General features: G+C 48.9%; 1 protein-coding gene across 2 annotated transcripts in view; it reads right to left on the bottom strand.

The window, feature by feature from the left end:
• The window catches only part of Vdac1 (voltage dependent anion channel 1), a 29,902-nt gene extending 8,236 nt beyond the window's left edge, over window positions 1-21,666 (bottom strand). The window contains exons 1-5 of one of the 2 annotated variants that reach the window (XM_036197159.1): window positions 21,369-21,666; window positions 8,047-8,116; window positions 7,376-7,425; window positions 5,398-5,550; window positions 5,245-5,297 (exon numbers count right to left, since the gene is read on the bottom strand). In XM_036197159.1, coding sequence (XP_036053052.1) covers window positions 5,245-5,297; window positions 5,398-5,550; window positions 7,376-7,425; window positions 8,047-8,113 — 323 coding nt within the window. In that variant the 5' untranslated portion in view covers window positions 8,114-8,116; window positions 21,369-21,666. The remainder of the gene's footprint in view (window positions 1-5,244; window positions 5,298-5,397; window positions 5,551-7,375; window positions 7,426-8,046; window positions 8,117-21,368) is intronic. The other variant, XM_036197160.1, reaches the window with a different exon arrangement.
• Between the last annotated feature and the right edge of the window lie 2,873 nt (window positions 21,667-24,539).

Here is a 24,539-nt window from a genome sequence, read left to right as displayed (position 1 = left end):
ACCACACCAACTTGCCTGCTCCTGGCCCTATGCACAGTGACATTAAAGCACGCAGACCCTGAACTCTGAACCTATTCCCTCCCCAGAGGCCCTGCTGTTTCTTGGGAAATGGCCAGTTACAGATCCAGGGCAGGAAACATACAAAGTAAGCCTGAAGCAGCTTTCCAAGCTATCAGAGATCACCAGGAATTGGGCAAATGGATCTATCTAATTGCTAAAATAAGAAGGCTCTCACCCAGGGGCTTCAAAGCTGGGGAAATGTGAGCATTGGTAAGAGCAGTATTGGCAATAGACTAAAAGATGTTTAGTTTAGGGCCAGTAGTACGGCTTAGTGTAGTGGTGCTTGCTGCCAAGCCTAATGACCTCAGTTTGGTCCCCAGGACCCACATGATGGAAGGAGAGAACCAACTCCAAAGGCTGAGGCAAGAGGATCATAACTTGGAGGCCAGCCTGGGCTACATAGTCAGACCCTGCCTCAATGAAACATGAGTGGCACACACCTGGACATGGAGGTAGGAGGATCAGGAGTTAAAGGGCAGCCTCAGTTACATAGAAACTCAACACAAGACCGAGCTACGCGAGACCCTCTCTCAAAAGACAAAACCAACGAAAAGCTGCTATTAACCACAAAGTGTGCCTGAGGCAGAGCCTCTGACCAACTGTGCGCACCACCCACACCAGTTTGCAGTGCCCCCACTCGCTGTCTCATGGGATTCTAGCTAGGGGTCCAACAGTCCAAAGAAAAAGGAGACAGCTACAGACAGAGTGACTCAGCCATCCCCAGGTCTCCGCTCCTCACGCAGGAGGAGGTTTTCCTTTCTCAAATGTCACTGGGATTTTTTTTAAGCTACTTAAGTGGCGGTGCTAATTTGACAGGCACTCTAGAGAGACATGAGACACATTGATGGTTAGCAAGCAGGCTTCATCTGTGAAAGGCAACACTGGCGGAGGAGGGGGACTAATTCCTAAATGGGGTCTGCAGCCCCGCCTAGCTGTGGCCCACATCTGGCTAAGAGTGGCCAGTGCTTTCCAGGCATCACCAGAGCTTTGGAAAGCCAGCGTTCATTTCCAATCCATCAAGAGCCATCAAAGCTCAACTACCCAGCACACCTAGCACCTCCAGCTCCACCCGGGAAACACCCTACCCAATAGGAGGAGCCAGGCTCCAAGGAGAATGGCTGACAGCGGACCTAGGGAAGAAAGAGCCTTAAGATGAACCTCATCTGGGCTGGAGAGATGGCTCAGAGGTTAAGAGCACTGCTTGCTCTTCCAAAGGTCCTGAGTTCAATCCCCAGCAACCACATGGTGGCTCACAACCATCTGTGATGAAATCTGGTGCCCTCTTCTGGTCTGCAGGGATATATGCAGACAGAACACTGTATACATAATAAATAAATAAATCTTAAAAAAAAAAAAAAAAAGATGAACCTCATCCAACTTCTAAAACAAACACAGATGAGCTCAAAGCAAGAGGAGCTCCCCAAAGCCAACACATGTCAACCTGAAGGAGTTCCAAAGTGTCACAACTGAGACAACTTGAGCCACAACATAAATGATGTGGGTGACTATAACTCACAGAACAAATGTCCAGGAATCTATACTAACATAAACACTGATTAGGGGCTGGCAAGATGGCTCAGCAGGTAGAGGGGGTTGTAGCCAAACCTGATGACCTGATGACCTAAGCCAAATCCCTGGGACTAGCATGGAGAAAGGAGAAAACCAAACCCAGCAAGTTGTTCTCGAATGTCCACATGCACACTGTGGTGTGTGTACACACATACACACACACACACACACACACACACACACACACAGACACACACACACGAACAAATGTGTGTGTATATATGTGTAGGATTGTTTTGTTTTGTCTTGTCTTGTTTTTAATAATAAAATGCTGGAAAGATGGTTCAGCAGTTAAGAGCACTGGGTACTCTTGCAGAAGACATGTGTTTCATCCCCACAGGGTGGCTCACAAGCATCTGTTAACTCCAGTTCCAGGGAATCCAATGTCCTCTTCTAACCTCGATAGGTACCAGGCACACACACAGTGCACATACATACACATAAGCAAAATACTCCTGCACATAAAGATAAATACACTGAAATAAAATTTAAAAATAAAAGTAAAACTGGTTAAGTAAGTGAGGGAATAGAACAACCCTTTCCTATAGTAAACCCGTGAGTAAGAAGGGAATGATGGAATAAGTACCAAAAATAATGGCGGAAGCAAGAAAGAACTGAAGGATGTGACCCAAAGCATGACGAGAAAGAACATTTGCAGTCTTAATATCTCCCACTGCAAATCTACTGAGAACAAAGCTAGAGAGTAGCAGCTTTCCAGTGGAGACGCAGCAAATGCCACGTTATCCACGTAATCAAGGTCTGTATCACCAGTCAAGATACATGATAGCGGTCTTCCTGACGGCATGCACCATGGACACAATGAGGTGCCACTCCTTCAGCTGCCAAAAAATATACAACCTGAATGTTGTAATCAGGAGAAATTAGCAGGCCAATCCAAGTAGAAGGACATTCTGCCAAGAACTCTCAACCATTCCTCAAAACTTTCCAGGTCACAAGAGAAAAGGATGGAGAGCGTGTCCCAGGAAGAGACCACAGAGATCTGACAACCAACGCCATGGAGGATCCAGAAAGAAGATGTCAATCAGCGAGGCAACAGTTAACAGTGTGGTACCAACATTCACTCGCTGGCGCTGATCTTTGTTACAGCCACAATTGCTTAATGACAGGGACACATCCTGAAAATTGCATCACTGGGTCATTTGGTCATTAAGCAAACATCATGGGGTGCACTTACACAAACCCAGATGGCCATGGTTAATCACTCCACCATGGCCTCCTGATGCACCCAGGGGACAGAGCACATGCAAGATGCCCAAAGCGGGCAATGTAACCCAGCACATGTGTTCACAGTAGATATTTCATAAGGAACACACTCTAACGGGAAAATGCACAGTGAGTACATGAACCAGCCACACACTCAGTCCACACCATCATCAAATACTGTGACATGCACATAATTGTACATGGGGAGGTAACAGAGTGGGTACTGTCTATAACAAGTGTCACGACTAAAGAAATGCACTGTGCCTCAGTGGCAGCAAGGGATGTCTGAGCTGCTATAACCTCAAGTTCCTATATGTGCTCAACTGAAATATTATGTAGCAAATGGCTGTATATTATACATACATTATGGGTATATATTATGTACTGGGTTTAATGTGATGGTAGATATAAGATTTCAACATTAGCCGGGCGGTGGTGGCACACACTTTTAATCCCAGCACTCAGGAGGCAGAGCCTGGCAGATCTCTGTGAGTTCGAGGCCAGCCTGGTCTACAAAGCGAGTTCCAGGAAAGGTGCAAAGCTACACAGAGAAACCCTGTCTTGAAAAACAAAAACAAACAAACAAAAAAAAAGATCTCAACATTAGAGGGAGCTAGAGAAGAAACAGAAGGGAACTCTACATGTTACTTTTATCACAATTTTCTATATAAAAACTGTAAATTATTTTAAAATGAAAGGTTAAACTGAGGAGCTGGAGAGATGACTCAACAGTTCAGAGCACTGGCTACTCTTGTGGAGGACCCAGGTTCAGTTCCCAGCACCCACACAGCAGCTCACACCTCTAATCCCAGCACTGGGGAGGCGTAGGCAGGCAATCAAAAAAGGAAGGGAAAAAAAAAAAAAAAGCACAGAATCACAAACAATGAAAACACATGCCACTGAACTGTAGACGTAAAAGATGATTCAGATGGTAAATTTTGTTTTGTTTTTTGTTTTTGTTTTTGTTAAGACAAGGTTTCTTTGTGTAGCTTTGGCTGTCCTGGAACTCGCTCTGTAGACCAGGCTGGCTTAATCCCAGCACTCGAGAGGCAGAGGCAGGCAGATCTCTGTGAGTTCGAGGCCAGCCCGGCTCAGATGGTTAAATTTTATACGTGTTTTACCAAAGCAAAAACCTGCCAAACCAAAAAAACGAAGACTTGAAATTTAGTAAAAGCCTAGATTCAATCATCAGTGGGCAAAACAACCTTCCTCTGATTTAGGAGACTCAGCATTGTGAGTATGAAATCACAAGAGTGTAGACTATTCTAGAAGGGAAGACTTCTTTCTGGCCAGAGGAGCTGGCAGGCCCAGGAGCCACCTGTGGTTAAGCTCCCGAGATCTCAGTGACTCAGAAAACTAGGAGAATGGTCCTCCACTACAACTACAAAATAGGCCGGTGATGTGACCAGTTAGCCCTGCTTCCAAACACCACCTCTGCCCTTCAGCCTTGGCCACTCTTGTTACCGGCATCTTTAAATACAACAGATCAACTGGGGGGCCGGGCGGTGGTGGCGGAGCGCTCGGGAGGCAGAAGAAGGAAGTGATCTCTGTTGAGTTTGAGGTCAGCCTGAGCTACGGAACGAGATCCAGGACAGGCACCAAAACTACACAGAGAAAACCTGTCTCAAAAAAAACAAAACAAAACAATAACAACAACAAAAAACATCAACTGGGACAGAAAGCCTGCAGCCTGGCACACAATGGCATCGTGGGATCCTAGAACATTGGTCTGTGTTCTCGGCTACCAAGGACAATCCTTAACCCTGGAAACACAGCTCAATGGGTAGCATGCTCACCTGGGATACATGAGCCCTGGCTTCGACCCTTACCACCCCAGAAACTGGATATGGTAGCACATGATTCCAGTATTTGGGAGATGGGAGCAGGAGGATCTAAAGTACAAGGTCATCCTTGCCTACATGACAAGTTCAAGGCCAGCCTGGAAACCCTATGTCAAAAGGAAAAGGGAAGCTCCTTGGGGCAAATAGCATCCTGGCCCAGGCACCCTCAATCCCCAAATGAGCAGAGGAACACAAAAAAACATTTGTTAGATAGTTGCATTTCCTAATGCTTGCTACAGCACAGCCCATTAACAGATAGACAAATGTGTCCTGTCCAAAACACCACCACAGAATTCAAAAAATGTACAGAGCTCGGGCCAAGGCAGCCTCACTGTTGTTGTCTGGTTGGTTTTTGTTCTTTGACATGGCACCTCACTATATAGCCCTGGCTGGCCCTGAGCCCATAATCCCTCCTCAACCTCCAGCCTCCCAGTTTAGAGACCACCTTTAACATGATGTCATCCTTAACACCAGAATCCTTTGGTGTAAAGGACTTCCAAGGCCCACAGCATCCTAAAATGTCCTTGTGGGACAAAGGTGAGGTCCTTACCCAGTGTTAGGCGAGAAGGATGAATCAAAGGTCAGCTTCAGTCCACGAGCGAGCTGCATGGAAGAGAGAGATGGTACAGGTTAGCCGAGGGCAGGGCCGTGGATGCTGCGATGGGAATGAGCCAGGCCAGGAATTCTGGCGGGCCAGCCCTACCTGGTCTTCCACGGTGATCTCGGTACCCAGGGTGTTGTCTGTGTTCCACTTCTCTGTAAACGTCAGCCCATATTCAGTCCATCTGTACTTGGTTTCCAGGCTGCCGTTCACTTTGGTGGTCTCTGTGTTGGCAGAGCCTGAGCTGGTAAATTCCTTAAAGGAGAAAGAAAGAGTCTCAGCCCACAGTCCAGCCTGCCCTCAGCTCACAGTCCAGCCTATCCTCAGGACCTCTCAGCCCACAGTCCAGCCTGCCCTCAGGACCTCTCAGCCACAGTCCAGCCTGCCCTCAGGACCTCTCAGCCACAGTCCAGCCTGTCCTCAGGACCTCTCAGCCACAGTCCAGCCTGCCCTTAGGACCTCTCCAGGCAGGCTGGAGTAAGAGTCTCCAGCATGTCCAGGCAGAACTATTTCTACAGTTCAGTTAGATACTGAAAATACAAAGGCATGAAAGAGCCTGCTACCAAAAGGAACCTTCTGGGGAGTTCTTTGGAAGATAGCTTCTGTCCTCCCCTACGGCCCTGAAGTCTAGACAGGAAACCACCCAGCTTCCATCCTGTCTGTAGCCTCAGACAGAGAGAACCATTGAGCAAAAGCTGACATAGCAGAATTCTAAACCCCACACTCTTCCTTCCAACAACTGCTGTAGATACAACCTAAAAACAAGGATGTTTCTAAATAATAATGAAACGTTAAAAACCTAGGTAGGTAGAGCACACCTTTAACCCCAGCACTTGGGAGGCAGAGGCAGGTGGATCTCTGTGAATTTGAGGCCAGCCTGGTCTACATAATGAGTTCTAGGGCATCCATAGCCATGTAAAGAGACCCTGTCTCAAAAAAAAAACAAACCTAAAATAAATAAAAATATAGGTTAATAGGGCTGAAGAGATGGCTCAGTGGTTTAGAGCACTTACTGCTCTTGTAGAGGACGTGGGTTCAGTTCCCATCACCCACAATGCAGTTCACAATGACCCATAAAAGTAACTCCGGTTCCGGTTCCAAGAGATATAACCTCCTTTGTCCTCCCCAGGTGCATACAAGTGGTGCATACAAACCCTCTCTCCTCTCTCTCTCTCTCTCTCTCTCTCTCTCTCTCTCTCTCACTCACACACACACACACACACACAAAATCAATCTTAAAAAAGAAAAAAGAGGCTGAGCAATGGCGGTGCATGCCTTTAATCCCAGCACTTGTGAGGCAGAGGCAGGTGGATCTCTGCGAGTTCGAAGTCTGCCTGGTCTACAGTATGAGTTCTAGGACTACACAAAGAAACCTTGCCTTAAAAATCAGAAAGGAGGGAGGGAGGGAGGGAGGGAGGGAGGGAGGGAGGGAGGGAGGGAGGGAGGGAAAAAAAGAAAGGAAGGAAGAGGGCTGGAGAGATGGCTCAGCAGAGGACCTGGGTTCAATTCCCAGCACCCACATGGCAGTTCTTAACTGTCTATAACTACAGTTCCAGGGGATCTGACACCTTCACACCAATACACATAAAAAAAAAAAAAGTTAAATAACTATTAAAAAGAAAAAGAAGGGGGTTGGGGATTTAGCTCAGTGGTAGAGCACTTGCCTAGCAAGCGCAAGGACCTGGGTTCGATCCTCAGCTCCAAAAAAAAAAAAAAAAAGAAGAAAAAGAAGGAAAGAAAGGTTCAATTTTAAAGTAAGAAAGAAGCATCAAGGACGGATCCGGTTAGAGGTTTGGGTCAGTGGTAGAGCACTTGCCCACAGTAATCAGGCCTAGAGTTTGAGTTCCTCCAACACCACAAAACAACTTGCAAACAAGCAACAAGCATGACAACTTACCGGAGGCCACTGTTATTCTCCTAGGACCACTGACACCAGAGCACCTGCCACACGGAGATGATAAGGGAGCAAGCACCAAGAGCCACAGTCCAGGCAGGCGACTGCTGGCCCTGCCAGCCCGGCCACAGCAGCCCCTACTGGTCAGGAACAAATATACTGTCCCATGCAAGATGAGCAACTTACCAATCCATTCTCAGACTTCGTTTTCAAATCAAGTTTTATTAAGCCAAAGCCTAAAAAAATAAAAACAACCACAAACAGGTTAACTAACTAAGCCAGAGGGGCAGGAGGTGTAGCTTAGCGGTAGAACAATCGCTAAGAAGCTCAAGGCCTAAGACTGGATCTGCAGCACTAGAAACATAATAAAAACTTAAAGCTACGACACCTCTGCCTGCCTCCTGGCCATCCGGAACTGCTTAAAGAAACTCACTGTAGCCCTAAGACATGGGGGTACCTGGCCTCCACCGCTGCTTATGGGAAGCCAGTGCAACAGTGGCAGACAGAGAGAATGCAGGCCGCACCGGTGCCCATGCAGGGCCTGGGGGTGGGGGAGGTTCCCAGCAGCTGGCAGGGACACAGGCATCAGGCCTGGTGGGCCCATCAGCTAAATTTAGAATGGCATTCTACTGGGGCAGACGCTGGAGCTTGCAAGAGACTGCATCAGCTACTTGTCCTGCAATGCCTGGGCCTCACCACCGGGTGGCGCAGAGCCGCAGGAAGCGCATCCTTAGGACTGGATACATAAGTTGTCAGCTGGGAACTGACCACCAAGTGTCCCAAACACGCCAACCCTGTTTGTAGATGAAAGGCCTTCCATTCCGCCATTGCTCCCGACTCCTTCCTCCAACACTCACCGTAGCCCTTGGTGAAGACATCCCTGGCAGACTTGCCAAGATCAGCATATGTGGGAGGCACAGCCATCTTCTGCCACAACAAAAGAAGCACCAATATGAATGAAAGCATTGGTAATTATGGAAATTAGTTTACCGCCAGTAAAAGTTATTTGACATAATTTAACAACCAATAAAAATCACCCAGCTCAAAAGTCCCAGGCATCTTTCCCTGCCAGGTGTGGGTGTGCCGTGAGCTCTCTCGCCCTTCCTTTGAGGCCAGAGCTGGAGGAGCTTGGTGATCAACCTGACTTTAGCAGCCCCAGGCCTAAGCACAAACCCAGAGCACAGGGAGAGTCAGACAATATTTGATGAATGAATGAACTGTCAAAGACACACTCCCAGAAGCCAGCCACTTAGCTGAACCGGGGAACTCTCGCCAATACAGCCAATACAGCCAATACAACGTATCTTCTTACAAATACCGGCTGTTCAGCTGGTAACTGAGGGGAAATCAGTTCCCCATGGCAATCGACGTATTTTGCGCATGGCTCTGATTTCATGCTCTCAACAAGTATCAATGGAGTACGTACTTTTACATGCCACCACCAGCCTGACTTTTCACAGAATTTTCACATTTCGGGGACCACCTTTCCTGTAGGACAAGCTAGGTAAGTAACTCCTCACCATGAAGAGAAATTCAGGCACATGCTACAAAAGGGAATCTGGGGCCAGCGAGATGACTCGGGGGCTCTTTAGCCTTTAGCTACCAAGCCTGAGTTCAATCCTTAAGACCCACATGGTAGACCCCACCCCCAGCAAGTTGCCCTCTGACCTATGCACACACACCAATAACAACCACAAATATATATAATATATATATATATTATATATATTACTTTTTAAAAATGTAATTTTAAAAATTGTAAAAAATTGATTTTTTTTTGTTTGGTTGGTTTTTTTTGTTTGTTTGTTTGTTTGAGACAGGGTTTCTCTTTGTGGTTCTGGCTGTCCTGGAACTAACTCTATAGACCAGGCTGGCCTCAAACTCAGACACCTGCCTGCCTCTGCATCCTGAAGAACTGGGATTAAAGGTGTGAGCCACCAACACCTGGCAATTTTGTTTTAAAGACAAGATCTCATCTAGCCCAGGTTACCCTGGAACTCACTATCTCGCTGGGATGGTTGATATTGTCAGGCTTGACAGAGTCTAGCATCACCTGGGAAATGGACCTCACCGCTGGTGGCACCATCCTCTGCCTGAGATCCCTGACTAAGTTGAGAACGGGAGCAGAGCAGCAGTACCACTCAGCACTCTCCGATTCCTGACTGTGGATCGGCTGTGACTCATTGCTTCAAGACCCTGCTGCCTTGGCCTCCTGCCCTGTGCACTGCACCCTTGAACACTGAGCCTCAATAAACTCTTCCTTAAGTTGCTTTTGTCAGAGTATTTTATCACTGTAACAGGAAAGGAAACTAAGTAACCAAGGACGACCTTGAACTCCTCATCTTCCTGCCTCTGGGATTACAGGAGTATACTGTCACACCTAGCAAGGCTTTAAACATTTATTGCACTCCAGTGTGACTTTAGTTTTTAAAGATTTATTCTATGTGGGTGTGTTTGCTTGGGTGTATGTATATGCAACACACTCACGCCTGGTGCCTGAGCAGGCCAAGAAAGGAAAGTCAGACCCCGTAGAACTGGGATTACATATAGTTACATCTGTGTGGATGCTGAGACTTCTGTAAGAGCAACAAGTACCTGCTGAGCAGCTTCTAGCCCCACTGGACCTTTATTTTAAAAAGAGCAACTATCAGCCAACCAGTGGTGGTACGCACCTTTAATCCCAGCACTTGAGAAGGAGAGGCAGAAGGATCTCTGTGAGTTTGAGGCCAGCCTGGTCTACAGAGGAAGTTCCAGGACACCCAGGGCTACATACTGAGAAACCCTGTCTTGAAAAAACAAAACAACCCCCCCCCAAAGCAACTTTCAAAGTACTCTCTGGGGAGTTTAGCCTAGAGCCCAGGGGTAGCACACTTGCTTAGCAAACATGAGGCCCTGGGTTCCAGCAATAGTACCATCAAGTTAAAAACTCTTTTTTTTTAAATGTGGATGAGTACACACACATGGGTGCAGGTACCCTAAGAGAACAGAAGAAGGCACTGGTTGTTATACATGACTAAGTCAGTCAAATATTTATTAAGCATCTCAGTGGCCAGAGAAAGAGAATAACTCTGATTGTCTCTGCTGTAAGGATGACATTATATTCCTGGAAGGTTTTATGTTGACAAGATGTATAGAAAAAATGAAAATCCTACTCTGGGACAGCACACACACTGTGACTTCTGTCCTAGAAGAAAAGGCATCATAAATGAGAAAATTCTGTCCCAGCATCATTAACTTCACTAACCAAAAGAGTGGTTCCATTTTTTTTTTTCCTCTTCCTGAGATGGGGTCTCATGTAGTCCAGGCTGGCCTGGAACTTTCTATATAGCCAAGGATGACCTTGAACTTCTAAGATTCTACCCCAAAACTGCTAGGATTACAGGCATGTATCACCACACCTCATTTGTACATTGCTGGGGTCAAATCTAGGGCTTTGTGGCGGTGGTGGCACACGCCTTTAATCCTGGCACTCGGAGGCAGAGGCAGGCGGATCTCTGTGAGTTCGAGGCCAGCGTAGTCTACAGAGTGAGATCCAGGACAGACACCAGAACTACACAAAGAAACCCTGTCTCAAAAAACAAAACAAAACAAAACAAACAAAAAAAGATTTTACTATAACATAGGTTCATTATTCCACTTAAGAAATAATCTGTATTTACCATGATCCTGAAGTTTTAGCTGCTTTGTGGTTTAAAAAAAAAAAAAAAATTAGTGCTTTGTGTACACTGGCAGGCACTTTGCCAACTGAGCTAAATCCCCAGCTTGGTTCCTTTCACTTTTAAATACTGTACACCTAAATTATCAAATTGAATCTGCATACATGTCACCTAACATGACACACGTATGCACTCACAAGCGTGAATATACTTGTATTCTTCTGGCAAGTGAGAGCCCCCTGGGAAAGAATTCAGGTGATCCCCGAGAACAACCAATATCAACCGATCAAAGTCTTCACTTCAAAGACCACAAAGAGTCCACAGCAGGGCCAGCAAGCTAATTCCACTGCCACACCCGACAATCTCAGTTGGATCCTTGGAACCTGCATGGTGGAAGGGAGAACCAACTCCCAAAAGTTATCTTGTGCCCTCCACACAATAAATCAACCCATCAATAAACAAGTAATTAAATGCCATTTAAAAAATTGAAAGACAGTTCCCAACCAAACAAAGTACGTGCTCTAAAGAACCATCCATGGACCTCAGTGCTAACAGATCCTCAGTCCAGGCTGTAGATAGAGTAGGGCTTCAGAGGCTCTGCTCACCCTGTCCTACTTTTGCTGTTCTTGTTTCTTGCACATGAACAGGCCGGAACCATGGGTCACATTAGGGTCAGGACAGAGAAGAGGGCAAAGATTTGCCTGACACTGCCCTGCCAGCTAGAACTGGGGACTCACCTCTTTCCACTGGCCTCATCCTTCAAACTAACCCCGCAGGCACATGTACCCCCAGGGGCAGGCAGGAGACTTCACACTCAGGCCTGGAAAAGCAGCCCACACCTCAGACCAGATGGGCCTGACCCTTCCTAAGAAAAGTCAACAGCATTCAACCCTGGGCTGAAAGATAACACAGCCCAGCAGACCTGCAGAACATCTTGGCAGAGAGCCCAGAACATTCTCCGTCTCTGCCTGGATTAAGAGCTATCTGTGAAAATACAAAAACAGGGATATGGAGAGATGGTTCCTTGGTTAAGAGCACTTGCTGCTCTTACAGGGGACTCTGGTTCAATCCTCAGTACCATATGGTGACTCACACCTATCCATAACTTCAGTTCTGGAGGATCCAATGCATATGGTACACACACATGCAGACAAAACGTATACATATAAAATAAATAAATAACTAAAAATTGAAGCAAAGCAAACAAACAAAAAAAAAAAAGCCATCTGGAGACAGAGCTGTCCCTCCCTACCAGCAGGAGCAGAGAGGGAGCAGGCCCATCCACAGCATCCATGGTCACTAAAGCCCACCCCAATTCTGACCAGATTTTAAGATTTCATCTTATCTTTGTGTATACATCTGTGTGTGTGTGTGAGTATGTGTATGTGTGTGTGTGTGTGTGTGTGTGTGTGTGTGTGTGCATGCAAGGTGCCTGTAGAGGCCAGAAGAAGACACCAATCTCTTGGAGCTGGAGTTACAGGTGGTTATGAACCATCCAATGCGGGAGTTGGGAACCATACTCAGATCCAATGTTAAAACGCGCCCTTGCCCTTCATCCCAGGGCCAGCCTGGCCTACAGAGTGAGTCCCAGGACAACCAAGGCTACACAGAGAAATCGTATTTCAAAAAACCAAAAAATAAATAAATAAAGGAAAACAGCCGTGTTCTTGAGTCATCCAGATAGTGCACCCGTCCGTGCCTGCTTTTCTGTTTTTTTGTTTTTTGTTTTTCTTTGAGACCAGATTCTACATAGCCCAGGCTGGCCTCAAACTCACTGTGTAGACAGGGATGTCCTTGAACTTCTGATCTTCCTGTCTCCATCTGACAGTGCTGGGAGACCAAGCATTTCGGATGTATGCAGTGTTGGGGCTCTGTACTCTACCAGCTGGGCTGTGTCTCCAGTCTGTCCGAGGTCAGAACCACCCTCTGCAGCAGCATCCACATCCCTTCAGAAGCCCAGCCCTGAGCGTGAAGCAGAGCATCTGGACACAGGCCAGGCAGTCAGCCCTGCACAGTCAGGCAGTCAGCCCCACGCCCAGGCAGAAGGTGGCCTGAAACGACATGACTACAGCTCTGCCTGGGTGTTGGAACTGAGGCTCAGCCTGGGGGCTTCATGCCAGTCAGAGGCAAGAAGACAGCAAGGTGAGCAGGACAAGGCAAGGCAGACCAGCTACCAATGACAGCTTTGAAGAGGACCCGGAAGTCACAAGTGACAGTGCTCGATGCTTCCCCTCCAGTCTGCCAGCCTACCAACCCAAGTCTTCCCTGGCCGACCTTGAACAAATTATGCCAGCACCACTCTAGCCTAAGGAATGGATACCCAGCCATACTGGAAGCTCTGAGGGGAAGGATTGTATATCACCTAGCAGTCTACACAACACACTTACATAACCTCCATCTTGGGGGGGAGGGGGTGCAACGACATCTTCCTGACTCATCAGCTGCATGCCAGTGACAGCTGCTCATTCACCGTGCTCCCACCCTCCCCTCCCCTCCTCCTCCCACACCACACCCTGAACTCAAAGCTTCCTCAGAGCCTGTCAAGCCTATGTTTGTCCAAATGTGTATAAAGATGTCAAGGCCCGGCACATAATGGGCATTCATGAGTGAATACGTAATGAGCATATTATATTCTTAATTAGATGTATTTAGAGAGCCTGTGCCATGGTGCACCAGTGGAGGTCAGAGGACAACTTGCAAGAGTTAGTTCTCTCCTCCCACCATGAGGGTTCTGGGAACTGAACTCGGGTCTTCAGACCTGGCAGCAAGCACCTTTACCTACTGAGTCGTCTCCTCAGCCCAAAGTGTCATTGCAAGCTGGGCTTGCTGCATGCTCTTTGCTGTGGCCGTCTCAGAGGCTAAGGCCAGAGAAGAGCTTCAGGGGTGGGATGAGACTCAACAGATAGAGTACTTGCCTAGCATTAGCATGCACAGAGCCCCCAGCACTGCATAAACCAGGCTTGGTAGCACACGTCTATAATCTCAGCCCTCAGGAGGTAGAGGCAGAAAAAAAAATACAAGAAATTCAAGGTCAGTGTGAGTTCGAGGCCAGCTTAAGCTACAAAAGACCCTCTTTCAAAACTGGCGGGGAGGAGAGGCTGGAGAGATGGCTTGGAGGTTAAGGGTACTTGCTGTTCTTGCAGAGGACCCAGATTTGAGTCCCAGCTCCCACAGCCACCTATAATTCTAGACTTCCTCTTCTGACTTCTTAAGTGAAGAGAAGATGCCCAAAGAATAAAGAAGGGGGGAGGGACCAAGCGGGGAGTTCTAGAGGATCTAGGGCTATTATTCCAGCTCCCGCTCAGTAAAGAATATCATTGTAACAAAAGGAGGAAGGTAGAAAGTTGCGGTCAGACAATAGGAACAAGAAAATTACAATGTAACCAGGAAGCAGGCGCTTCCCGTGCAAGGCAGCTGGAAAGTCAGAGCAGAGTAGACTAGGAGACCCCAGGGCAGCAACCCCACTAGGAAACAGCTGAGACCAGGCTGAGGGACCCAGTACCCTCAGGGGTAAACACTGGCTGTTTTAGGCCTCAAAACCAGGCACAGATTTCTTTCCAAGAGCCTCTGCAGCATGACAACCCCAAGGCTGGCAAAATGTCAATGCAGCGATCCAGGAAACAGAGTGCGAACACAGTCCATTTTTTGGAGGGCAACTGATAGACAATTAACTGAGCATTAATTCTACTCCTAGGAACACCCCCACTGCAGTGTTCTAGGCACCCCAAACCTATGCCCACTGCCTGTCACACCAAACCCAGAAGTGACCAACACGCTCATCATTAGGAAAATGAGCCAAAAGTAGGACACTAACAGACTGAGGAAGCCCATTAGCCATCAAAAACAATGAGGTGAGGTGGATATGGTGGCAGAAGCCTGTAATTCCAGCACTTGGGACAGGGAGGTCAGAGGATCAAAAGTTCAAGGTCATCCTTGACTACATAGGGAATTTGAGCGGCCTGAGTTATGAGACTGTCTCAAAACAACAATAATAATAGTGGCTGATTTATATGTGAGAACACAGAACACTATCTAAGTACAGCTAAATGAAAAGAAAAAGCCAAGCTGCAGCTCTTAGGAAGCAGAAGCAGGCAGATGTCTATGAGTTCAAGGCTAGCCTGGTCTACCTAGTAAGTAGTTCGGTACAGTACAGCCAGAGCTGCATAGTGAGACACTGTCTCCAAAAAAAAAAAAAAAAAAAAAAAATAGAGAAGAAGAAAAATCAAAAGAAAGAGAAAGAAAATAGCATGCCACATCATTAATGTAAGGTCTTTTTACATGCACCTTTTCACACATTCGTGAATTTGTGAATGAGCGGAACAGAACAGGAAAGACGGTCCCATCTGAACAGGATGGCCGCCTTGGGGAAGAACACGGTTTTGGGAAAGTAGAGGTGGAGTTCAGATATGGTTTCCTTTTTTTTATTCTACTTCATTATTTAAATGTTGTTGTGAAGAACAGAAAATAGTGGAAGTCACCAATATCCCAACATGTCACTGCAGTCAAGAAGCTGCCAGAGGGCTAGAGAGCCAGCACAGAGGTTGAGGGCACTCACTGTCCATTCTACACAAGACCTGGGGTGGGTTTCTAGCACCCACATGGTGACTTACAACCATCTATAAAACCAGCTCCAGGGCTCCTGTGCCCTCTTCTAGCTTCTCAGGCACTGCACACACATGATATGCATACAAACATAGACACATAAAATAAAAAAATAAATCTTTTTTTTTTTCCTTAAGAGAAGGGACTAGAGAGGTGGTGGCTCAGAGGTTGAAAGCAATGGCTACTTTCCCTGAGGACCTGGATTCAATTCCCAGCACCCACATGGTAGCTTACAACCATCTGTAACTCCAGTTCCAGGAGATCCAGTGCCCTTTGAGGATACCAGGCATACAAATGGTGTACGTATATATGTACACTTAAAACACCCATTGACACTGGGGGGGGGGGGTAATTTCATTTAGCCGGGCACTGGAGGCGCACGCCTTTAATCCCAGCACTCGAGAGGCAGAGACAGGCGGATCTCTGTGAGTTTGAGGCCAGCCTGGGCTACAGTGTGAGTTCCAGGAAAGGCGCAAAACTACACAGAGAAACCCTGTCTCGAAAAAACAAAAAAACAAAAACAACACCCATTGACATAAAATAAATTTTTACAATGCCAGAAGGAAAAGCTGTCTAGACAGTGTCCATATTGGTTCCAAGAACTGATTCAAACTGTAGCCCTATTACTAGGCAAGGCCATAGGGGCACAGTCCATTCCGGAGGGACCAACAACTGAGCTACTCTGCCCAGAAAGCAAGAGCAGGGCAGAGCTCCTTAACTTCGGGGTATGTGAGCATTGCCAAGGCACCTGTCAGCTGCCTGGGAGCAGGAAACAATGGTCTACGAAAAAGACTAGGCTCCCTCTTCACTATAAACCCACCAGGACCCCAAACGTGACATAGGCTCTGCCTGCGGGTGACACAGACAGCAGGGTGGCTTCAGGCCTCACACCTAGCCAAGAAGTAGAGTCTTCTGAACACTGGTAACACCCTCAGTGAGCTCAGATCCCCTGCCCCCAAAAGCAAGGGGGAACAGGACAACTCCCCAAAGAGCAGGAGCCACCCTGCCATGGCATCTCCCAGACCATCCAGGTAACTACAGGTGATTATGAAAGGTCATCAGCCCAGCAGAAGAGCACTGGGTGTGAAGAGACCCACAGCCACACCCTTTCTCAGGTACCCCATATCCTGGCCCCATCTTTGCAAATGACTTCCTCATTATACTGCAGGGCTAACCAGAGAATAGTGTACGCAGATACTGTCAGGAGCCAAAGCAACACAGCCACTGAATGCTTCCATCACCATCCCAGGATTCCCCTCAATGAGAATCATAGGACAACTTTGGCTCCGCTGCTTCTCCAACAGTTGAGGGTTGGTTGGATTTCCAGAGCAAAAATGGACAAGCTTACAAAGAGGTATCAGGGGATGGAGAGATGGTTCAGCAGTTAGGAGGGCTGGCTGCTTTTGCAGAGGCCCATGGTCTGGTTCCCAGCACCCACATAGGGGTTCATAACCACCTCTAACTCCAGTTCAGGAGGTTTTATGCTCTCCTCTGGACCCAAATGAACATGATGTGCTAACATATGTTCAGGGAAAACACTCACACACATAAAATAAAAAATAAAAGAGGCCAAGTTCGATCATAGCAAAATCAACTACCAGCAGAAGGTAGGCCCAGCTCAGGATTATTTACACACACACACACACACACACACACACACTACAGACATACACACATACTACAGACAGACATAACATAAACACACACACACACACACACACACACACACACACACACACACAACAGCACAGCACTATCTTTCCAAGCAAAGGCAGCCCAGGGAACAGTCACTAGTCACTGGATCCAGATGCTGGCGAGGCACTGGCCCTCTGTTCTGGAAGCAGGCTGTGTTCCCAAAGAAGCTGCCCCCTCCCCCCTCCACAGAGTCTCACAGGGGGCAGCCTGGCTTTCCAGGCGCTGCTTCTATTTTAAAACACTCTGGAAGCTGGGCCACCACCAACAGTCCTCTTCCCAAGGCTTGGGAGAATATTAGCTGACTCAGGGCAGCCTGCCTACCCACTCACCCACCCGTGAAGAAGAGAAGGCTCTGCTGGCAGCCAGCACTCCAGGGTCTAAGGTCTAGCCGTATACACCAGGGCTCCAGCACAGCCATAGGAACCTCAAGAGTCCTCACAAAGCAGTTCTTTATGCGCTCAGCCTCAGGAATCAAGAGCATCTGGGCCCACTTCCTACTCCCCTTTCTAGGTAAAAGACCCTGAGTTAGTCTTTCTGACCCCGTTTTTTCATAATGCACTTAATACTGTGGCTAATACACACAGAAGGCATGCAACAGACACAACTACAATTCCATCAAGATGATAGACGATAGGTAATTTGTTGATTGATGAGCAGGTGGATAAATGTTTTTGTTTGGTTGGTTGGTTTTGCTTTTTCTTTGCAGCCCTGGTAGTCTGGGAACTCACTCTGTAGACTAGGCTAACCTCGAATTCACAGAGACCGGCCTGCCTCTGCCTCCCAAGTGATGGGATTAAAAGTGTGAACTACCACTGCCCAGTTTGTTTTTGTTTTGAGACAGGGTATAAAGTAGCCCATAAGTGAGTCTCAAATTCATTACGCCACCTTGAATTTGATCCTCCTGCCTCCACCTCCTCTGAAGTGTGTGTCCTACCACACTGACTTTCTACAGTGTTGGAGACAGGACCCAGGGCTTCCCGCCTGCTGGACAAGCATTCTGAGCCCCATGCCAGCCCAATAGCTAGTTTCTGTTGCTATATTTGTGACTAGGTATCTAACCAAGCCCTTGTTTTGCATATTTACTATTATAATAATGGTTTCTGAGCATCTTGTCAGACTCACCCTGAACCACAGGGTCTACAGTCCTCCTTATCCATAAAGAAGTATTGTTTAACTGGATACTGTCTGGCCAGGTCCTGGAAGAACACCTCCCATCTCATCCCAGGGAAAACTAGCCCTTCTAATACTCAGCTCCAAGATCCTTGCTGGAAACAGGACTGATTCCTCTGGGCACTGTCCACAGCAGATGGCCAACACCCGCTACATATCTCTTTCTGTTCCCAACCAGACAGTGATTTCTACTTTACAGACTCACACCTATGAGCAGAAAACGACCCTGTGCCCAGGCACCAAGTTACACAGCAGAGTCACGGACTACACACACTCTGAGCTCCAAAATGGCCAACAGTGACAATCACACTTCTATAGCAGACCCCGGGGTGACAGTGCACACCTACAACCCCAACTCTCAGGTGGAGACTGCTTACAGGTAGGAAGTTGTCCTCTGACCCCCACATGTGCTCCCCACCTCCAAACAAATAATTAAAAACAAACAAACAAACAAAGCACTTTATGACAGAGAAACTAAGACATAAGAAAGCTACTTAGCCTAGCTAGACCCTGTGGCTTTTGTCAGTCCGATCAGGGTTGAGAGCCCAGGCTGCCCTCTGGAGCTTTTTCTTGCTCAGCTCTAGGTAAAGTGCTTAGACCCTCTGACTAACAGTGAAATGGCAGCCCGTGCCCAGGCGCAGCTGAGCCTGCCCCCATCCATCATCCTGTCTTGATGACTACCCCGGAACCTGAGGAAAATACAAAGTTACAGACCACAACCTTTCTGGAATCCTGTAGAGGCTAACCTCCCGACTTTGGCAGTTCTCAGCCACAGTTTCCCTCCATCAGTACTACTGGAGGTGTCCATCATTCTGTGGGAAATTTCAGCAAGAGCAAAGGGCCCCAGAGCACCTTGACAATACTCAAGGTACTCAAGGGTTGCCCTTACCACCACCACCTCAAGAGTCCAGAGTCTACACCTGCCTCAGGTCCAGCATGAGTACTGTATGGTCCCGAACATCCAGTCTAAAGCCTCATTCTAAGTATCAGAAATAAAGCAAAGCAATCCCTGGGAGCACCCACTGCTACAGCTGGGGCCAGGTACCTTACTTAAAGCCATACGATAGTAGAAGCCACCAGACACACACACCTGTCAGAAAGGGAAGGCGCAACGGGCGAAGGCCTTGGCCAGGATCCCATTTACAAACAATCACTCCTACTTCAAGCCCAGATACACCCGTTTGACAAGTTCTCACAGGACTTGGGAAGTTGTGGAATGTTAAGAGTTCCTTCTCATCTCTCATGGCTACTGCTGTAGGTTAGTATGTGCCATTATAGCTCTTTAAACATCTGTGACCCTGCTAGACCAGGATAGCCTCTAGAAGTGAGTGAGAGGCCCCTGTCTTCTAACGGGTATTCAAGATTCCACGATTTAATTAATGTGCACCTACCACATGTCACTTGCTGGGGTAGTGAAGAGTGGCATGAAAAAAAAAATAGCATGAAAAAGATGGGTTTATTGGACTGGAAAGATGGCTCAGGGGTTAAGAGTGCTTACTGCTCTTGCAGAGGACCCAGGTTTGATTCCCAGACCCATATTGGGCAGCTCACAACTGCCTATAATTCCAGTTCAGGGGAATCCTATACCCTCTTCTGGCCTCTGAGGGCACCTGCATGTATGCACATAAATTCACATAGGCACTGACACATTTAAATAGACATTTTTAAAAATGAATTTATCCCCCACAGACCTTTCTAACCCACCTAATGTGTGCCCAGTGGTTCCACCCAAGACCCTGAAGACAAAACTGCCTCGGTAAAGAAGCCTTTGGCCCATCTCTCTTGTCAAGGGGAGGGGGCTTTAAATGGCACAAGGCAGGGCTAAGCCCAGAGCTTTCCTGCAATTCAGCTGGGTCTACCTACCGTCAGACTTAGTGCTCCAGCCTGATGCCTGTCAGTCTCTAAACCGGCAGTGTTTCATGAATTATCCTCCAATTACTCAGTAGCTGGTGGTGCACAAATGCTTGCTACTAACATAGTCGTAATGGCATTAAAATAACAGACTGTAGATTTGAGTCCCTTCCAGGACACCATAGGAAACAAAAGGACCACGGGGAGGGGGCGGTGAATTCAATCCTCCCCAAAAGCTCCTAGGTAAGTTTCAAAGTTTCTATGGTGTCCTTGTGCATGCCCCAAGGCTTCGTGTTAATCGGATCATTTTTTTTCTTCCCCCCGAACTCAGTGAAGTATATATAATTGCTCCTATTTCGCTAATGAAAGAAACTAAAGTTTGAAGTCTTTCTACCAGTGTGACCTTGGGCAAACCATGAAGAGTTGTGGGCCTCCAATCAGACGTCAGGCCCTGAAAACAGTTTCCCTAATGCACAGTCGCATATGGCGACACGGAACACGGAATCCATCCCGAAGGCCAAGGAGGCCAGGCATATCGCTCCCTATGGGGTCTCGCCTCCAGTCCAGGCCCAGGTGCTTGTCCCTGAGGCCTAAGTCCACTCAGGACAGCCCGTTCCGTCCGGGAAGGCACTGGCATGCGCGGGAGGGACCCAGCGCCACCTACTCCGGGCGTGGGCCGACTAGGGCGTGTAGGGGCCGGGGGCTCCTGGGCATGGCCATGCTTGGAGCTCGTCCTCTCGGTGGAGAAAGATAGGTCTGCACAGGCCCTCGTGGCTGGTGGAGAAGGGTTTGGGCTGAGAGAGGGTCTCTTCCAGATCCATGCGGACGGGATCTTGAGCCAGAGGGCGCCGCCGGGGAAGGTCACCTACACCGCGGCCCGCCAGGCCTCCACGCGGCTGCCCTTGCCCTTCCGCTCGCACGTTCGGACCGCCCCTCACTCCCAACTGCAAGTGTTCTGGATGCTCTGGCTGGGATCTCTCCCTCCTGAGATCCGCTCGGCGCCCGCCCTCCAGGCCTCCTCTACTCGCCCGCTGACTCTCCAGGCCGGAGATGATCCTCCCTGGTTCACCCTTCCCGGGACCAGGCTCCTAGGCCCTGCGCCCTAGCCCGATCCTCCCTCTATCGCCTCCCTCGAGACTCCCCAGGATTTCTGCCCGAGGCCCCCAGGGACTCAGGCATAGCCGGGGCCCTCTTGCTGCGCCTACCTCGGAGGCGGTGACCGCGGGAGCAACAGCGGCTACGGCGGGGGCTGCAGCGAGCAGGCTGGGAGAGCAGGGAGCGGGCCGAGGGCGGGGCGGCGCGGAGCACGGCGGCGCGGACACGCCCCAGCTCTGCGCGCCCGGCCCCGAAGCTCCGCCCCCGGCTCCACCCCGGACAGCGCCCAGACCTGTCCTAGGGTCCTCTTCCCACCCCGCGAGCAGCTATCTGGCCCTCAGTGGCTCTGTGGCCATGTGCGACCGAGCGTAAAGGCCTGCGTGCACCCGGGCACGAGGCGATAGGGAGGCGTGGGGCTGACGTGCGTGAGGTGTGTGCGTGCGCGGGGACACGCGGGTCACTGCTGGAGCCTCCCGGCTGCTGGAAGCATTTGGGAAGAGGGGGAGGGGAGCTTCCGGCACACTGAGCAGTGGCCTGGGGACCTCAACGGATAAGGGCGCCGGAGTCTTGTGGCTCCTGAGCAGCCTCGAGGCCGCGAGTCACCCTGATGCCCAGTGGGGACACTGGGCTCCGGAGATGGCGCTGCATAGGGCGGAGCGGCTACTGTCGTCCTCTACTGTGCGCTCCGACCTCGCTACACCAGGTTTCCAGAGCCTGCGACACGCCCGCGTGCGTCAGCGAGTGAATTCCGAATTAAACTCCCCTGACACCCGGCTCTACACAGCAAATTTGCGTGCAGTTTTCCCTCTTGGCAAAGCCTCTAGCCGCCATTTCCCAAGCAATTGCGAAACTAGAAAAGGCAAAGTGAGTTTTGTGAGACTCGCTGCAGAGGCTCACTGCATGTAGAGGTCACGCGGGTTCTGGATGTCCGCTCTCCTGCAGTGTGGAGCTGACGGTCACTTTCTCCCTGCCTGGTCTCAGCACAGGTTCTCCTTCCCTGGGCTGAGCGGCTCCCAGCTGCCCACGCCAAACCAAATCAAAACAGGCTTGGAGAATCTGTGAAATCGCGGGTGAATGAAGACCTCACACCTTTTGCCTTCAACTAACAGACGTCCTAAGAGAATCCAGGCGGCATTTGGGGTCCAGTGGAGGAAGCGCCAGTTGGTTGCCCACAACCAGCTGTGGCTGAATAAGGCAGCTGGGATATTGGCCACTCTAGGTTTAAAATGCTGATCCAGTGGGCTGAAAGAAGGGAACTAATAAAGGAGAGAGAGAGAGAGAGAGAGAGTGTGTGTGTGTGTGTGTGTGTGCGTGCGCGCACGCCCAGATGGAAAGAACTCAAGTTCAAGCTTTTATATAGCTTATACAGTTTTTATATAGCTTCCCAAGTCTGCAGATCCACCTGACAACGAAGACCCAACCCACTCCAAGAGTAGAGCAGGTCGGGAAAGCTGCTGAGTCACGGGGAGTGCAGGGAGAGAGTTGGAAGGACAAGACCTGGGGACACTGAGAGACAGGGAAGCCTTGTCTCCAAGAGTCTTACACTTGGCCCTGGGCTCTGATGTCCAGTTGTGGGGCAGAGAGCCAATGTTCAAGGTCCTCCTGGCCCTCCAAGTACCAGCATCCCTTCCAGGACCCTCAGTCTGGAGAGTTCCAGTGGTCTCTGTCTTCCCCAGCTGCCTTGGGTAGAATTTGACATCACTATGACAACTTCTGGGCCACTTTTGGCTGTGTGGCCCTGGGCAGAAAGTGGGGCTTCTCAGAACCTCAACTTGGGCACGTTGGTGTGTGTTTAAAATAAAGCACGTGGGTCTGGGGATGGAGCAGCGAGGTGGAGCACTTGCTAAGACTCGGTGAGCAGTCTGTGTCCCTTTCCCTGGGGACATAAACAACTATTCATCGTAGAGGGCACTTATAACCCACTAAAGAGTTCAACCCAAAGTCCCCCTTGGCAAACCGATGAAGGTGTTTAAGTTATTCGCAAGGAGACTCAAGGTAGCTGAAAAGACCAGCCCAGCATGGCTCAGGCACACAGAAGCCGCCTGCATTCCCCAGGGCTGTGTACAACTTACAGGCCGTGCATCCAGCCGCTCCTCTCCGGCACCTATCTAGATAACCTTGGGAGGGACCTCATGAGTCTGAAAACTGAACTTGCCAAGCCTCTTATCCTTCAACAGCTTCCTGGGTTTTTTTATTTTACTTTCTGGGGCTGGGGAGTGAATCTAGGACCTGGAGCACCACGCTAGGTAGCTTCCTGACTTTTATGTATCTCTTTCCTTCCAGAAGAGAAAGTTTCCATTTCAAGTAGCTACACAAGAAAGGCAAAGAAAATCAGCTAACTAGGAAGTGAGCCCTTGGGGTTGGGCTCTAACCACACTAGAAGGATGACTCATTGATCTCAGTCTTTAGGGAGAGGGAGCAGCAGGTCACCTTTCTAATAGGACCCTGTTCAGCCTCCCCTCCCAGCCTGACAAAGCTGATTGGGCTGGGACGGAAAACCTGATTCAACCCTGCCCAGTCAGGCTCTTCCTTGCAAATTTGAACTAAGAAATCCAGAGTCTGAGAGAAGCAGGGAGACCGTCGCAATCGGCAAGCTCCTCAAGGCAGGCTTGGCATCTCTATCAGCCCTGAAAAGCAAGCAGAGCACTCAGTGTAGGGTTGCCAGAGGCTTTGGACCCATTTCCTCACGGAACCCCTCTGGGAGTTTGAGTTCCCCAGACCTAGTTCGATTCCATGAGACTCCAGAGAGGTCTTGCTGACTTGTGGGGACAGGTCAGTCCTCACCATAGTTTCTCTTGGGGTAAGTGACCCTGTATCACTTTCTTTCAGAGCACACCCTTCATTGGAGCCGACTCCAGAGGCAGGGGGCAGTGTCATGTGACAGAGCCCTGCTCTTCCCTGGTTCTGGAGAGGAACCAGTGAGGCCCTGGAGGAGTTCTCTAGCTGTGGAAATAGACTTTCCCTAAAATCAAAGCTGAGGCAGAGAATAGCTGTGTGGCTAGACTGAACCTGAATCTAGCCTGGCTTGCTGCTTCCCAGTTATCTGAGACAGTAGGTTCCCACCTTCCCACCTCCATTTTTTTTTTTTTTTTTTAATTTTTGCCTAGTTTGTTTACATTGGATTTTCTTTTAGGTGCTAAACCCAGTTGCTGTCCTCCTTCACAAAGAACAAAGTAAACCATTTAGGGAGGTACTGAAATGGATTATGAGTGTAAGACTACTTTACTCCATTACTTTGGAGGCTAGATCAGAAGTTCAATGTACCCTTGGCTACATAGTGA

Source organism: Onychomys torridus, chromosome 8 (genome assembly GCF_903995425.1).
Source record: "Onychomys torridus chromosome 8, mOncTor1.1, whole genome shotgun sequence".
Taxonomy (NCBI): domain Eukaryota; kingdom Metazoa; phylum Chordata; class Mammalia; order Rodentia; family Cricetidae; genus Onychomys; species Onychomys torridus.
Note: the sequence above shows the minus strand (reverse complement) of the source record. Positions and strands in the feature narration are given on the sequence as shown.